Genomic DNA, 17,806 nt, shown 5'->3' with positions numbered 1-17,806 from the left:
TATTGCTGCCAATTTTTTTAGGACTTTTCAGGCGATGGGTAGTTGTTAATATAACCTATTTCCCAGGTTTGTGTTGTAATTTCTTCAGCCTTGATCTGGAAGGTAGTCATTCTACCTGTGACTATTGTGCTAACTTTTAGATGTAACAATATATATAGGATACGAATTATGATAACTAATAATATTTTAAAAGTTTATACCTTTGTGCCGAATCTTATGATTAGTCTTTTTTTAGGCAAAAGGAGTCTGATAATTAATCTGACTATGTTGACATGGCCATACCTTTGGTGCCTTAATATTTGAGCATCGGTACTGAAAGTTTTTTGTTCACTGAAATAATGGCTCACTTGCATCAGTATTGATATTTCAATTGACTCTAGGTGATTTTTGGGAATCAGTAGAACACATGTTCATATTTATATGATCGCCTGATCAGGATATTATTTTTTTTTCCGTTGCACTCAAACCATTTTGGTGTTCTTACAGTAATTTTCTTTTGGTTTCCCATATAGCGCTTGTGTGCTAAAGTCGAATAGGTCTGACTTCTGAGCTGCCGTGAAGCCAAATGCAGTTCTTGCTATTCTGCAAGTTTTGTATTTAGTAGAAGTGAAATAATGTTGTGACATCAGTGGCACCACTGGAAGCTTCAGTTCTAGCTGACACAGGTGAAAGCATTAAGCATTCATTATTTCTTTCCTCTTTTAAAGACAAGATAATAATATGAATGTCGTGTTTTATGTTTTTAAGGTAGCAGAAAAAGAAGGGTTGAACAAAAACATGTGCTGTTGAGTAGAGCAGGAGGTGTTCGGAATCAGTCTCATAGCTTGTCCTTTGACATGGCCAGAGATCAGGCAAAAGAGATTTCACACATAAAAATAACTTCGGTCAAGGTAGGCACCACTGGATAAGACTTATGCTCTTACATATAATTTCTATTCTCCATGCAAACTTGTTTTCATAGCTTCATGGTACTCTTTTCCAATTACTACCTCAGGTAAAAAGTAATCATTTCATCGAGGATTTTTTGAGGAGGGGGGGCGGGGGGTGGAAAACAAAGTCTAGGTTGTAAGAGTTATATGGGCTATGCCATATGCCATTAAGTGAATGAAGGGGCATTTGGAATTGTAGTATATACTGACAAAGGGCTTCCTATATTGTCATAATCAATTTGAGGTATGAAGAAAAGGCCTTGTGTAAAAAGTAATCATTTTATGGAGGCTTTTTTGAGGGGTTGGATGAAAAACAAGTCTAAGTTGTAAGAGTTATATGGGCTATGCCATATGCCATTAAGTGAATCAAGGGGCATTTGGAATTGTAGTATATACTGACAAAGGGCTTCCTATATTGTCATCGTCAATTTGAGGTATGAAGAAAAGGCCTTGTGATTTCGTTTATAGAGTGAATTTTAATTTAGCTTGTGCAGATAGTATTTATTGCAGTGATATGAACATTTCACAGTTTTAACATAATCTTCGTTGCTACGATGCATTTTTGACAGGATGTAGTTTCTGAGAATAACTTTCCCCAATAATACTTATGGATGCTGTTGGGATGGATGAATGCGCCATTGGAACATGGCCTCAGCCTACAAGGTTTCACTCACACGATGCTGCTTGTATGGAGCTCAGTCTCACAGAGTTCAACGCTAGGTGCTGAAGTCATATCGCAATTGTGTATGATTATTCTAAATTTTTTTAGAAGGAATGATAGCTGCTTGTCTTATGTGAAATAATTAAAAATGGAGTAAGCTATCAATACATTTGACTTACTATTGTTTGAGCTGGAAAAATTTTGAGGCTTAGTGCATCTTATGCTTATTAGTGCACTATTAGTGCTCTGTTTTTATTAAGAAGAACTAAAATTGACTAGCTCAATTTAGCTGTCAAGTACTACTATAATTTAAATGTTAGCGTCGGTATTTAATTTTATAGTATTGTTATCTTATCGTGTGATCCATGTGTTTTTAGTACAAAAGTTTGACTGTTCTGTAGCAACGTACGGACACGCTGCCTAGTGTAGTATATAATATTATTTCACGGAGATAGAACACTGGAACGCGAGGCTGAGATATTAGGGCGTCCGCAGTGGTGCCGTCGATTTCGACAGCTGACATGGACATGACCAAATGTGGTCCCAAACGTTAGAATTAATTAATCAAAGCATCTTTCTCCACCAGCGGCGCTTCCGGTTGGCCATCGTAGTAAAAAAGTTACAAGCGCCGTTGGAGTATTGGCTTCCACCGGCAACGCGCTAGAGCCGAACGAATAGATAGCTATTCACTTTTTGCCTATTCTCTCCCGAATCTATTTAGCCAGCGACGTCGCTGACCACTGGGGACACCCTTAGATCCAGTTGTTGTATTTTATTCATAGAAAGGTTTTCGTGTTGCCCTGGCCACCGATGCCGAACTTTTTTCTACACACGGGGAGTCTCCCGGATACTATTGAAAAGAAAGGTGAGGCGCCTCGCGGGAGCCAGCGCTCGAACCGCGGGCGAGCAGCCTGAGCCCCTGCTCAGCTGACCAACCGAGCCCCGCTCGGTTCTCACTGATGCCGAACTTTGCCAGCAGAAACCGATCCAAGCATCGAGAATACATGCAGTTGAAATGACGTTTCGGGTGCTCTTACGTAGCTTCTAGGGGCGTGTTTAGGAGGGTGGCTGAGGCCGGCTTGGACCGCCCGCCTGGCCCAGGCCAGTCCAGTCCAGGCCTGCCCCAAGTGGTGCAACAGCTCTTGTTTGGCATCTAGTGTGAAACGGGCCAGGCCCACTTGAGATTGTGTTTGTTTGCACATATGCAGCCGGGCTGAGCAGCTAACTAACTCCAACTACCAAACCAAGATTGTGTTTGATTGTTGGCTGCCTCGGCCAGGCCCATAGTCAGGATGCACAAATGCAATGCAGTTATAGCAATGGAATGAGCAAGAGTTGGAGATCCATTACAACAGTTTTGAACAAGCAAACCATGCAATTAGTGCTGTTAACAGCACTAGGCCTCAGAAAAATTAACAGTTGATCAGTCCATAACATAGCTAGCTTCATGGTACAATTAAAGAAGTAAGCAAGAAAGAACAGGTCCATTTACAGCATAGTCAGCCACCAAAGATAAGTCTGTGAAGCCCAGCACAGGTAGAAGATCACATAAATGGATTACACAAACAAAAAGCACATGTAGCCAGCTAATGCACCCATCAATTTTGTCATCATCGACCTAATTCCCACAGCTACAAAAAGTACCAATGAAGCAAGGCAAAATAACAATATCAACAGCCTAATCAGTAAGTAGCAGACCTTGAACAACACATAGGAGATATGAAACAGAAATGGATGACAGAAAATAGTAAGACACAACAGCAACTCATCCATCATGCACCCATCACAGGCCTAAGTGGGGCAGTCGTAGCAGCTAGTATTGCCCCCCTTCATCCATATCCAAAACACCAAGATAACAAGTGAGGTGATTGGAGCAAAAGCATCATGAGGGACAGGATCATAGGGAAGGAGAGGTGCTGCTCCATGAGATAAATGGACATCTCTCATGGCTGCCTGAAAATCTCTAACAGCCTGCTCATAGTTGCTATACTTCTTGTATATAGCATTTCTCAACCCAAGAACATGCTTATTGTACTCATGCCAACTCAGGTAAATCCCATGAGCCTTCCCATTGAAAACAATATAGTACCCTGCCATTTCTATAAAATGAAACAGTGGTTTAGCCTCAGTTAAATGTAAAGCATGAAACTTGCCATGAGTGTGGAACTTGAAGATCTACGGTTTGCGGTGAAACAAATCGTTGATCTTAAGTCCTCCACTGATGACCAGCATCATCAAGTTTATATGTAAGAGAATTGACATCACAGGCATTGTAATAAAAGGTTGGCCTCAGCTTTACAATGTGGTGGTGTTCTTTCAGTTCAAATCATTGGTGGCTGCCATAGAAAATAAAAACCAGTAGTGCAGCAAATCCAAACTCATGGCTGCCATGGAATCTATGTGCACATCCATACACTGCCATCAGCACAAGGAAGAAGGGGTTGTTGCTAGGGTATGGATGTGTCACATGGATTTGATGACATACATGACAAATCAGAATAATCAAGTAAATAGGGCAGACACTAAACAAGTGCAAATCTAGGGCCATGACTGCCATCGAACCCTATTATGCACATCCATTCACTGCCATTAGCATAAGATACAAGTTGCTGTTGATAAGTGAATGGATGGGCACACATAGGGTTCCATGGCAGTGATGAAAAACATGAAGAACCAATTAAACAAGGCAACCACCTCATGAATATGTTGTTTGCATCATATGTCTTATAGATTTCCCACAGTTACCACTAATCAAAAGAAACAAAACCAACAGGTCATAAGTAAGAGAATAAGGAACAACTGATCTCAAATAAAGTAGCCAACATAGGCTACAAATAGTGCCTTACAACATAATTGTTCTGCCCAACACTTTAGGGCTCAAATGTCTACCATGGTACCCTCTAGCACATATAGTTAGCCACCCTCCCAAGAAAGAACCCAAAAGGACAGGTGTGGGTTAGCCAAGTAACCTGTACAAAATACCTACAGCTCAACTGTAGTCAAAAGAAGAGAGAGTGGGTGAGGAAGGTGGAGGAACTATACATCTCAACAGTCAACCCCCTCAATGCACATGGTTGCCAACATGTGCAGGAACTACATGTAGTAGTTGTTGGCTAGGTAGTTCCTGAGCCAAATGTCCCTATGGCTGTCACTCATGCCAACAAAGCCCCTGCCTTGGACCTTGTTGTCCAGCAGGTAGGTGTAGGCCACTATCAGTGCCTCCTCGGTAAAACCAGGTATCTCCATCACAGCGAGGTAGAGGTCAGCATCAACATGGGCTGGTCTAGTCTCCCTAAGAGCATTGGCAACATTGTTTACAGCATCAGACATGTTGGTTAACATAAGCATCTCATCCTCACTAAAGGTGCCTCTCTTCCTCTTTGCTCCCACAGCTGAGGAGAGGAGCTCTGTGGCCTTGCTGCTACATCCTACATCAGTGTGGGTCTTCTCAGTAGGAACATGGGTAGAGGAAGGACCCTCTAGCTTAGCAGCAACACTCTTAGCCTGGTTGGCCCCTAGGGCTTCACCAAAAGCAAGTGCAAACCTACCAGTGGCCATAGCATGGCCAAAGATGGACTCCATCTCAGTGTAGAACCTTATAGGATAGTTTAGAATCTCTGCATCTTTAGGATGGTCCTGCAGTAAGGGGGAGGGAGGGGAAGGGTACAGTTTTAGACAAGTAATGGAAAGACAGGTATAAGGACACATAGGAAAGAAAACAAAGTTCTACCTTGCAGTGGCCAAGGTAGTGCTCCTACTCAAGCTTGATAGCATTGGTGTCACTATCCCAAAGTGTTGTACACCTGAGTTTGGCTCACTACCTCCCCACTGTACTCCTTAAGGGCTTTGGCAACATGGTTAACATCTTTATCCTTGAAGACTTTGTCAGGTCTACTACCATCACTAACAAGTTGTGCCATCCTCCTAAGGACAAAGCCAGAGGTGTTCCACCTCATGGCCCTAGGACCCCCTGTAGCAGCACCAGCACCATCACCAGCTGCTGCAACGGCAACACCAGCACCAGCAGCAGCAACACCAATACCAGCTACTGCTGCTGCACCAGCACCAGCGGCAACAGCACCTCCAACAGCCCATTTGCTACATCAGAAGCAGCCACAAACCCACCCTAGGCACCAAGCAAATCAACTGGGAGTGGAGCCATCCTATTTGGTATTGCAATTTCAAAGTAAGTAGGAGAATAACATCACAATCAAGAATACACATAAGCTTTGGCCATGGGACACAACCATACAATAGGAGCATCATAATTGATCTATGCTGCTACCACTGTATGGCTGAGTTTTATGGCCAAAGACCATGAACGAGTGGCAGATGATGAAAAACAACATGAACCAAACAATAAACACTTGAGTAGGAAAGAAATTTGGTCTCAGCCTTGTCCAACAAATTATTACATAAACATCACACAAACATGAGTTCCATAACAGGGTAAACAAACCGAATTTAATAACAAAGTTAATGCATGATCAGATCCTAGAGGTACCCCTCCCTTCCCACATAGCATTACAGATGGCATCCCTTCTAAGTGCCATGGCATTGGAGTCTTGGGATCGGCTGTCATTATTGGGCAGGTTCTCAAGTGGGTCAGGTTGGCTGTTGAAAGGTCCTAATGGCTAGAGGGGGGGTGAATAGCCTAATAAAAATTTCTACAACAACACTTAACCAAATAGTTAGACAATTATGAGGCGAAGCGAGTGTTGCGCTAGCCTACTCAAAATGCAAGCCACCTACCACAATTCTAGTTTAGATAGTGTCAATTCATACAAGAGCAATGACACTAACCTATGTTAGTGTGCTCTCAAAGGCTAACTAAAGAGCCACACCAACCAAGCATGCAAGCTCTCACAACTAGCTACACTAAAGAGCTTGTCAACTAGTTTGCAGTAAAGTGAAAAGAGTGATCAAGAGGGTTATACCACCGTGTAGATGAATGAATGAATCAATCATGAAGATGAATAACAATGATGACCAATCACCTCGGAATCAATGATGACCACAATGATTTTTTATCGAGGTTCACTTGCTTACCGGTAAGCTAGTCCTCGTTGTGGCGATTCACTCACTTGGAGGTTCACGCGCTAATTAGCTTCACACGCCAAACCCTCAATAGGGTGCCGCGCAACCAACATAAGATGAGGATCACACAAGCCACGAGCAATCTACTAGAGTACCTTTTGGCGCTCCGCCGGAGAAAGGTCAAGAACCCCTCACAATCACCACGATCGGAGCCGGAGATAATCACCACCTCCGCTCGACGATCCTCGTTGCTCCAAGCCGTCTAGGTGGCGGCAACCACCAAGAGTAACAAGCGAAATCCGCAGCGAAACACGATCACTAAGTGCCTCTAGATGCAATCACTCAAGCAATGCACTTGGATCACTCCCAATCTCACTATGATGATGAATCAATAATGTAGATGAGTGGGAGTCCTTTAGCTAGGCTCATAAGGTTGCTATGGCAATGAAAATGTGCAAGGGTTATTCCTTGAGCCGGCCATGGGGCTATAAATAGAGCCCTAATCAAATAGAGCCGTTATACCCCTTCACTGGGTAAAACGCGCTCTAACCGGACGCTCTGGTCATACTGACCGGACGCTAGCCCTCAGCGTCCGGTCGCCTGATGGACGCCACGCGTCACCAGCTTCAAACGTTGTTCGTCAAATTTCAACGGCTGCGAAGCTGACCGGACGCTCCGGTCAAAACTGACCGGACGCTGAAGCCCCAGCGTCCGGTCGTTTCTAGTAAGCTCTCCGAGGCATGTTTTTTCGACCGGACGCGTCTGGTCCACCTTGACCGGACGCAGCCAGCGTCCGGTGCTCAACCCTAGCCATTGTCCATCTGACAGCTCGATCAGACGTAGCCCTTCAGCGTCCGGTCGCTGAGTGACCCAGCGTCCGGTCAGTAGACCGACGACAGCATCATTTCGATCAACTCCATTTCAACTCTAACTTCTTCACCCTTGCTCAAGTGTGCCAACCACCAAGAATTTTGCATCCGGCACAATAGAAAATAGACATTTCATTTTCCCAAAAGCGGGACCCAAACCCATCTCAACCCTACAAACACCTTGTGCACATGTGGTAGCATATTTTCACAAATATTATCAAGGGTGTTAGCACTCCACTAGATCCTAAATGCATATGCAATGAGTTAGAGCATCTAGTGGCACTTTGATAACTGCATTCCGATACGAGTTTCACCCCTCTTAATAGTATGGCTATTAAACCTAAATGTGATTACACTCTCTAAGTGTCTTGATCACCAAAACAAAATGGCTCCTACAATTTATACCTTTGCCTTGAGCTTTTTGTTTTTCTCTTTCTTCATTTCAAGTTTAAGCCCTTGATCATCGCCATGCCATCACCATTGTCATGCTATGATCTTCATTAGCTTCTTCTACTTGAAGTGTGCTACCTATGTCATGATCACTTGATAAACTAGGTTAGCACTTAGGGTTTCATCAATTCACCAAAACCAAACTAGAGCTTTCAGCTGTCAATGAAACCCTCCTCAGGTGGCACAACTTGGTCAATACCAAAACCTATGATCCAATTGTGCAAAATACAGCAGGCCAATACAAGCTTCACCTGAGTCTTGTATGGGTAAACGGGCTTGTTATCTAGGATACGAAACCTGTTCTTCAGTGCACCAAGAGCCCTCTCCACAGTGACCCTTAGTGATGAGTGCCTTAGGTTGAAAATCTCCCTTGCATTGGTTGGGTGGTTTCTGCTCCCAAACTCAGTCAAGTGGTACCTACCTACAGCCACTGCGGCATGCGTAGCCAGCATCTACCAGGTAGAATTTACCTATAATTGGACAACTACTATGAGTGTGTGTGCCAATCTTAAGGACATAAGTGCATTGACTAGGTAGTGCAGTTACCTTCAAGTATAGTGAACCCATCATTCCTCTCAATGGCATTAGCTAGGATAAGTGCATCATGGGTAGAGCCCTCCTAGCTAGCACGAACATATGTGAACTTGAGATCAAAGTCTACAACAGCCATGTTATTTTGTGTGGGGTTGTGTTTCCTACCCCTGAAAGCAGCCTGCATGTGTCTAGGCACCCTTGCCAACACATGGGTGCCATCAATGGCACCAATGCAGTCCTAAAAACCTTGGAAGTGAGATAACAGTACATGTGAATATGCACATCTACCTAATGAAGGAACATGTGATTCACAATTACCTTCAAGAATGGATTCCATCTATGGCTTTCAAGTACCTTTGGGTGAATGGTAGTGCTAGGAGGCTTGATCAACTCATTCCTAAGCTCACCAATAGCATACAAAACCTGGTGGAAGTGTTGTGCACTATCTCAATGGACCTCCTAAAAGACTGGTGGACAACTCTAAATCTTTGGTTGTGACCAACCACATGGAGAAACATTGCAACCTGCTCCTCTACTGTGACCTCCTCTCTATCAGAAACTAGGCTCCTAGCTCTAAACAGATTACATAAAGCAAAAAAAAAGGTGCTCTGGTCATCCTAAGCATGGATAGGCACTCTCCATCATTGGAGTTATAGATCAGGTTAGGGGTCTACTGCCTGTGCTGGTCAGCTTCATCCCTAAGTGCATACAGTAGAGGGTTAGGTTCACTATCAACCCTTTTCCTTTTAAGCCTGTCGGTAACAAAGGACACCATGACTACAACCAGGGCAGCTGCTTGCCTACACATCATCTCACGGCTCAGAGGGATCCATCTACATGCATATAACAATGTAACACAAACTTAGATCATCACACCCTGTCTGGCCTCAACATGATTGTACAATGATTTAGTAAGCAAATAAAGCATAGCTGCATTTAGGTACATGCCTCCAGGTGCTCAGGACAACACCATCGACCATATCATAAAAATACAGAAGCAAACCATATGAACAACAAGAAACGCATCAGGTATACAGAGCTCATCAAGGAACAAGCAAATCATAGTAGCAAGCAAGAAAGACTGTAAGAACGACCATCACTGAACTATGATAGCAAACCCTAATCCATCGAGGAACAAGTAGTACTCAAATCAGATGAACCAATCATGAACAACAATTAGGATATGAAAGCCTAACATCATCGCCGTGAAGGAGGGAGGATTGGGGGTCGATTTCACCTCGGGGTCGGCGTCGGCGCAAAGGAGCGACGCAGCGGGAGGAAGAACAAGACCCGGCGAGGCAGACGAAGCAGATCGGGCCGGAAGAAGAGCTTCACCACCACCGCACCCACAGAAGAAGAGGGAAGAAGACGACCGCCTCCATAGAGTCCCCGCGGTCGACGGAGCGGCACCGCGTCGTAGCAGATCTGAGGCGCGGGAACGAATACGAAGCCCGCCGGGGGAGGATGCCGCCGCGATGCACACCAGCTCACCACCAACGCCGGTCTCTCACGTGGCTAGAGGAAGGCGAAGAGCACGGAGAGGAAGGAAGAAGCAGCAGCAAGCGCCGCTTATAAAGGCGGAGGGTTTCGCCGGTGGGGAGATAGCGCGCGGAGCTTTCCCTCTTCCCACGCGAGCCCGCCGCCGCCGCCGAAATCGCTCGCCCTCGCGCCGCTCGCAGCCACGCCCGAGAGAAACAAACCCTTCCTCGAAGCCAGGCGGAGGGGGCTGTTTTGCACCCCGATGGCCGGGCTGCTGAGCGGGCCAAGGCTCCCAAACACGGGAGTTGCAGCCCACCAGCACAGCCGGGCTCTTGGGCCACGCTCCCAAACGCGCCCTAGAATTTCTGTTGCCAGCAAGTTTCTGTTGCCTGCAGTAACTTGTGAGAGCAAGTTTCTACAGTAACTTGTGAGAGCAAGTTTCTGTTGCCAGCAGTGTTGTTGTGTCGACAGTCTGTACTCTTGCTAGAAACAGTCTGTATTCTTGCTAGAAATTTGCTAACCATTGCACTACACTGTTTACCTCAACAAGCCTAATCAGTTGAACATTTTTTTTTTGAAAAAAAAGAGATGAACTCAGGGGGTCAAAGGCGGGTAACATTTGGAGCCAACCCGAACAATACATTCAGGATTTAAATCAGATCACAATGCTCTCGAGATGGATGATCCCAATCGATTCATTCCCATCAAGAGCACCACCTCTCTCCATCAGCGGATGATGCACCAGCACTTATTTAAACTCATAAACAAGAAAACTTACCATTGGATATGACTTGCTATGTTGTCCTGAACAAGAATCAGGCAAGAGGCTAACGTTATCAAGGCATTTCTCATTTGAATAAAAGAACACATTATTTTGCATTTTCTACAACAGAGCAAAAGAAAAGCAACAAGTACATCGAAGTACAGAAATCCAGATGATGCGATCATTAAACAATGGATAAATATATTGTACAGGGCAGATACATGATGGATGTCAGAACTTTACTCCACATAATCAACAGATTTTGCAGGTTAGGAAAATGCAGTCAATATGTCTGAAATAGTCTACCACAGCTGGGAAACCAATACTACCCAAATAGAATGAACCACATGAATAAACTAAAGGGATATAGAAAGGATAACTAAGTTTTTAAGATACAGCTATGAGTACCGATATTTACTGCACTGCAAATTCAGCTCAGGTTGCCACCACTGACTGATACCATGAGCGTATTTGAAATCAGATGAAGGGCTCACATTGATGATTATATCAGCAGATGGAAGAAGGTGCAGTGGTTCTGATTCCCATCCTAATGCCTTGAAGAACAGGTCTCCAATGGAATTCTGGGTCGCAAGCTTCTCAATAAATCCAGCACCAAGATCTTCCATGTTCTTCCGGTGTTGGAAGTACCCAATGTACTCTGAACAGATGTGGTCTCCTGGATTAACGAATAGATATGGTGTCCATGATGACAAAATGCTGAAAGATTCTTCAACAACAGATCTCTGACTGTTACCCTCAGTTTTAGCTTTCATGGCAATAGTTAATCCAGCAGTAATTACACTTCTTGCAATACGAAAACCGTGCTTTACCCTTTCATCCCTGATCCTTTCAATTGGAGCAGCAACAAATGGTGGGTTGAAGAGAAAGCTTTCTAAAAGCACACCCTTCTTAACCATGTTTCTTCCAGTAAGGATGGCCATGCCTGCACCTAGTGAATGGCCTGCTAGCCAAATCGTGGATCCAGGGAAAACTGAGGCGACGTTTTGAACAGCTTGCATTGCAATATTAAATCTCGAGGTCCTATGGAGACCATTTTGAACAAGGTGCAGGTCCAGGGAAAGATCCCTAGAGATAGTATCCTTCTCTGTTATGGTGCCTCTGAAAGCGATGACAAATCTTGGAGCATTTGCAACAGAAGCTTCTTCACTTGAAGGAGGATTGAATTCAAATATTGCACCAAATATGGACATATCAGCATCATCAATCAGCTTGCGAATCAGCTCAAAATGGAAGAATTCCCACCAAGCAGGTGCCAAGGCTTCAACAGATTGATGATTCAGTTGCCGGTCTCTCTCTAACACATATACAGCCTGAACTAAGCTTGCAGCCACAGATCTCCGATTATGCTCACAGTTCCTTTTGACAATAGATAATGAAAGACAGTTACTTCCCCAAGGCAATGAATTGTGAAAACTGTACTAGCAAAAGAATCATATGCCTGTACCTATACCAACGATCACATAAAACAAACTTCTGACTATCAAGGATTTAACCTAGACTGTTCATAGTGGTCAAAATTGAGAATGCAGAAATATGAGAAAATTGGAATTATGCCATCGTGGGAAGTGCTTCGCTGGTTTGCCATCCCGCAATGGGGCTTCGCTAGATTGCCATTATGAAATATGTGCAACCCGCCAGAATGCCATTTGGTTACTTTATGACTCAGAAATAATGAAAAATGAATTTATCTTCCACATTTGCTCCTGTCCTTTCTTTCTTTGTTTCCTGTGAGCAGAGGGATGGACAGAACACCGCCTGCTCCTCGCCGCCGATGTCCACTGCGTCCTCCATTCCACAGGTTGCCCAGATGCCCGTGCGGCGCGGCCTCCGATGGCCCCGGTCCGTACCTTGGAGCTCGCCGTTGCCGGTTGAGGCACGCATCGGCGGCGGCATGGCCAGAGTGCCCCGCCGCGGTGTCGGCACACCTGAACCTCAGGTGCGGGGCTTGCCGGGTCAGGCCGGCGACGGTGCTACTCATGTCGTGGGAGCACATCTGCCTCTGCGGGCACTGCTCCAACTCCAGTCGCGACGGCGTGGCCATCGCGTGCCCGATGTGCCGTGGCGTCGTCGGCACATGGCTCGCCGAGGCCGCCCCTCGCTGATGGCCCTCGGTCTCACCGAGCCCGTTCGTGACCGAGCCAATGGGCAGGCCCACGAATAGCCTCGCCGGGGCTAGGTCGTCCACCTCGCGACTCTTGTTGCTGTGCTCGCCGGCGCCGAAGAAGCGGCCTACGAGCCCGGCGGCCCTGAGGTCCCTACTGCAGCCACCATGCCTCGCTGGTGGGAACACGACTCTGCATGGCGAAGGCGAGCAGGCGGTGCTGCCGCGGGGGGCGGGCGGGCGTCGCTGGAGGCTCGCGGCGCTGCCATGGGGGTGCGCTCGCTCGATCCGTTTCTCCTCCCTCGGTTTCGTCCGTCCATGTGCTCTCACATGAAAGAAGAAGGAAAGGGCAAGGGGTAAATGTGGAAGAAAACTTTGTTTTCCATTTTTTTTTGAGTTCTAAAGTCACCAAATGGCATTCCGGCGGGTTGCACATGTTTCATAATGGCAATTCAGCGAAGCCCCATTGCGGGATGGCAAATCAGCGAAGCCCACTTCCCATGATGGCAGAATTCCCACTTTCTCCATCTAAGCTAGCAATGATTTCTGAACAATGTCGATAAGACAACAAATGAGCTATGTCGCTTCAGAATTATAAAGCATCTCAATTCAGTGTTTTAGCACTACACAATACAAACGCGATATTCTCTCTTATAAACCATCTCTGTTATATAAATAAACTACTATTACTATTTCCTTATATACAAATGATGTTAAAAAATACATTAGCTCCAGACTTAAGTCTATATTGCAGAAGATAATGGCTTATTGTTATGCTTAAACATTCAAAGAGACTCAACCAGATCCATAGCAATCACACCATAAAGAATTAAAGAGTAGCTAGAGGATCCTGTGGTTAACTAAGCACAAAGATTGGGCAAAGCTTGAAACACAAGAAGCTATATTTCACAAATTCCCATTGCTCTTAGAAGTATGGTATGTTCTGTAGTCCATCAATTTCTCAGCACAAGTTGCAGTAAGTATTACTTCCCTGTATTCTGCTAACCAGAAGAACCCAATTCCCAATGATGAATGTTTGTGTTGACAATGTCATTAGAGAGACTGGATCTCAGTAGACAAGGAGAGGTTCATTGAGTCTTAAACCACTTACAGTTAGACAATAATGCTCATAATGGGAGTGAGGTGGAGAAGGTGGGAATGGTTAGTAAGAGTTAAGGGTCATAATTTTTCCAAGTTCGACATGACAGTGACCAATAATGGAAGACATGGGATTTAGAAGCTAGGTACATGAAAGTGATGCCATGCCATCCCAAGTCCAATGTTGTAAGATAGAAGAAGATGAATTCCAGGCACACAAAATTAGCAATTAAACCTATTTCTAGTGCTTCTCTTTCTTCATTGTTCTCGACTATCTGCCGTTCATTAGAATGACATAACTCTCTAATTCCCAGAAAGACTGGATTGGCTACAGTTAATAATGTTGCAGCTCTGTTGCTAGAGGACATGAGGAACATCTTTTTCAAAACAAGTAAATGTAGAATTTTCTGCAAACCCAACCCTTCCATGACCCGCGAACATCCTGAGAAATGTCATCTAGAAATGTTGAAGGCGAGAGGAGCTATTAAAAACATACCAATCAATTGATTTCAGATACGTCGGTCCTGAAATTCCAAATACATCTCTTTCCACAGCCATGGCGCTACAAAAATATGTTCTTCACTCTTTAGTTGAACAGTTGTGCCGCTGGACAAAAACATAACACTGCAATAGGCATGGAAAATTTCGGCATATGTAAGATGATACTTGCGGTAATCATACTATAATGATATATAATAGATAGGAGTCCGACTAAATAAATGGAGGTCAACTTAAGTCTGTATCCGGCATTTCTTGGGCAGAGCAGAAATAAAGGTAAAACAAGCAAACGTGGATGGTGTCCGAGCATTTTAGGTTGAAAAGATGATTGGGGCACAGGCGGAGGATTCGAATTTGCTGAAATAACCCGCTGAAATTAGTCGATTGGTACAGCTTCGAACAAAAATACGCAACAAAACTAGATGCACAAGATTATGCCCCGTCCCAGGAACAGAGATTTGGAGAGAGCGAGACGACTGTGCAGCGGGAGGAACGATCCATGGAAGAAAAGCTACGGCAGCCTTACCGACAAATGACGAGATCAGCTCCACGCGCAGTGCCGCGGGGGGGGGGGGGGGGGGGGGGGGGGGGGGGGGGGGGGTGGTTGGCGCACGCTGCAAGGAAGGAGGAGAGGCGCGGTTGCCAGTTGCCACGGAAACAAGAGAGGATGGCCGCACCCCGATCTAGAAATGGAGGCGCCCGCGCCAGGCGCGTGCGCGGCGGGGAAGACCGGCGGTCGTTCGGTCGGCACAGTTTGGGGAAAACGAAGGGACAGCGGCGTGAGCGGCCTTTTTATGGATCTGGCATCTGCCTCGGTGGGTGCCTCTAGGACAGTTGGGGGAAATTGACGTGTGTACCCCAGGGGCCAGGGCACTACTTTTTTTTTTTGAAATGGAAATGGATTCCATTACTCACGTGCTGCACTCTCGGCGAAGTCCTTGGTTTCGCTGAAATTTGGCTCGTGCTGTTGCGAGACAAAAACATTCTTCGTTCACAGTATTGCTGAAGTAGTGCTGCAGACTATGAGGACAATCGACCGAATACAGTGGGTCCAAGAATGGACCGTCCCCTTCTTCGCACTCACACTTCGAAGCTACTAAGAGCAAGTATAATAGCAGGCTATAAGCCGACTAAATGTTGAGGTGGAGGAGAGAGAGGAGAAGCGGGTTGTAAGCTTACAGCCGACTTGGGTACAAGAACCAAGAAAGTCTGTGAGAGAAACAAGTGGGCCATGTATTAACTGTAAAGAACTAACTACTATTATATGAGTGGGCTAAGAGAAAGCTACAAGAAACCTTACAGCTAGCAAGTCGGCTGTATTATTAGCCTTGCTCTAATACATGGGCAACCTTGTTATACTCCCTAGGAACTGCAGAAAAAAATACAGAGACAAAATTTAATCTAGCAAGTTCTTGGATTATTCTACCCAGCACCGATAAGACCCAATCCTTCGCTTCCGCAAATTTCACCATCATAGCATTAGTTTCAACAATAATTTTTGTAATACCGATATCTATGGCAGCTTCAATCCCTTGCAGACATGCAATTAGCTCAGATTGGAAAGGATCTAGGAGATGTGGTAATCTGCCCCTTCCAGCAATGTCAACATCACCGTCACTGTCTCTAATAATATAGCCCCAGCCACCATCACCACTCCAGGGCACTGCTGGTACTACGCTGCACGGCGGAACAAAAAACATGTAGGGCCTTGGAATGTAGAATAAAAAATACGGGAATAGAAAAAAACACAGGAATATGATGAATGTGTAGTGGTAAAATAGAGAAAAGAAAAAACGTGAAAAATAACTAGAAGGAGTGTTTAGAACGCAAGAATCCATAACACTGGAAAAACGCAGAGAGGCATTGAACAGCCGTAGGAGAGTTTCCAATGAGCTCGGACCTCATTTTCTTCCTCCAAAAGTACAGGTGTAGTTGCCGTTTCTTTGGAAAGTTTCCTGTGACTTCCTTTGTTCCAAACGATGAGAGAGAAGATAATTCCTCTGGAATAAGTTTCCTGCATGTTTCCTATGCTTTTCCTTTGATCCAAACGAGGCCGTACTTGCTCCGTCACAAAATAAATATTAGCTAGTAATTTTTTTAAATGAATGCACTTCAAATATAGTCCACCTATAGTAGTATTTTTTTTTTACTCTTTCTACTTTCAAAGTACAATCATTACAGGCTGAGATAGCTTTTGATTGAGATAAATATGTAATTTTCAAGTAACATGGATCTTCTCTAAGAATCATAAAAGTACATTTATTTTGAGACGGAGAGAGGGTAATCATAAAAAGGAGAAAATCATGTTTATACAAAAAAAAGGACGTATTCAGTGTAGAGAGCTCCCGCTCTGTGCGGAGTCTAGGGAAGGATGTCAGTGGCAAGCCTTACCCTCGCATATGCAATGCGAGGAGACCGCGACTCAAACCCGGGACCTTCCGGTCACAGACGGTAAGACTCTACCGCTTGCACCAGGCCCGCCTTTCATGTTTATACTAAGCACGCAAAAAATACCATTTTGCCCTCATGTTCCCTCATCTCTTCCTTCTTCCTTCCACCTCCACCGGCACCAATGGCGGGCACATCTCTCAGGCTCGCCTCCACGTTGTCCGTGCTCCCCCGTAGGCGCCATGCCCGGCCGTGGCCCCTCTCCGGCAAAGCTAGCAGCAACCCCTGCGGCTGGAGCTCGCTACGGCCTCGGTTATCCGCGCAGCTGTTGGTGCTGCTGTCGTCACACATCGCCAGCACACCGTCTGCCATCTCCGTCTGCAACGCGGGCACCTACAGGTGTGGCCAAACACCATGGTGCCCCCGTGCACCCTCCCTTGTCACCGTTGATCCCATCCCCGTCCGTATCGACTGCTCTTCCACGTTCGGGTGCTCTGATTTAGAAAAAAAACGATAGGAGGAATTCTAGAGGAATTTGGATGGTCTGAAGGAGAAATTTGGATGGTCTGAAGGAATGCTGGAGGAAACACTGTTCCGGATGAAAAAAAACGAATCAAGCCGGGTTTAAGAACACGCGAACAGGGCCAAAGACCCGATGATTAGAATAGGGTCAAAGAGGGGCTGTGCACAAACTACAGACTCAAGTAAATACTGGCTCCGTTCGCTGGTCTGAAACTTGGCTGAAACTTGCTGAAAACACTGTTCTGACTGAATTGTTGTGAGAGAAAAACACGGTTCCGACTGAAAAAAGAAGCCGAACAAGCCGAATATAGGGTAAGCCGAACAGGGCCACTACTAGATAGTGCACTAGACCGTGGGTTGATCTGTGAGAAATCCATGGGCCCAAATGCAAAGTCCTTGTCTCTTATGGTTTTCCCTCTTTTTATGCTTTATTTCAGCTGAAACTTGTAAAAATCA

The 17,806-nt window shown here is 45.3% G+C and overlaps 1 protein-coding gene across 4 annotated transcripts; it reads right to left on the bottom strand.

Annotated features, from left to right (window-relative positions):
• Positions 1-10,458: 10,458 nt before the first annotated feature.
• LOC136476286 (GDSL esterase/lipase At4g10955-like) lies at positions 10,459-17,322 on the bottom strand. 4 transcript variants are annotated; one of them, XM_066474061.1, is made up of 5 exons: positions 16,377-17,322; positions 15,948-16,117; positions 14,439-14,566; positions 11,217-12,099; positions 10,459-10,763 (listed from the first exon to the last, which is right to left on the bottom strand). In XM_066474061.1, the coding sequence occupies exons 3-5, from the start codon at positions 14,498-14,500 to the stop codon at positions 10,734-10,736; spliced, it is 975 nt and encodes a 324-aa protein (XP_066330158.1). In that variant the 5' UTR covers positions 14,501-14,566; positions 15,948-16,117; positions 16,377-17,322; the 3' UTR covers positions 10,459-10,733. The 4 variants fall into 4 exon arrangements, with proteins under 4 accessions (XP_066330158.1, XP_066330154.1, XP_066330156.1 ...); XM_066474057.1 differs by lacking the exon at positions 10,459-10,763 and having other exon boundaries at positions 10,783-12,099; positions 16,377-16,769; XM_066474059.1 differs by lacking the exons at positions 10,459-10,763; positions 15,948-16,117 and having other exon boundaries at positions 10,783-12,099; positions 16,377-16,769.
• Positions 17,323-17,806: the final 484 nt, after the last annotated feature.

This window comes from Miscanthus floridulus, chromosome 8 (assembly GCF_019320115.1).
Source record: "Miscanthus floridulus cultivar M001 chromosome 8, ASM1932011v1, whole genome shotgun sequence".
Taxonomy (NCBI): domain Eukaryota; kingdom Viridiplantae; phylum Streptophyta; class Magnoliopsida; order Poales; family Poaceae; genus Miscanthus; species Miscanthus floridulus.
The sequence above is the reverse complement of the archived record's forward strand: the minus strand, read 5'-3'. Positions and strand labels throughout refer to the sequence as shown.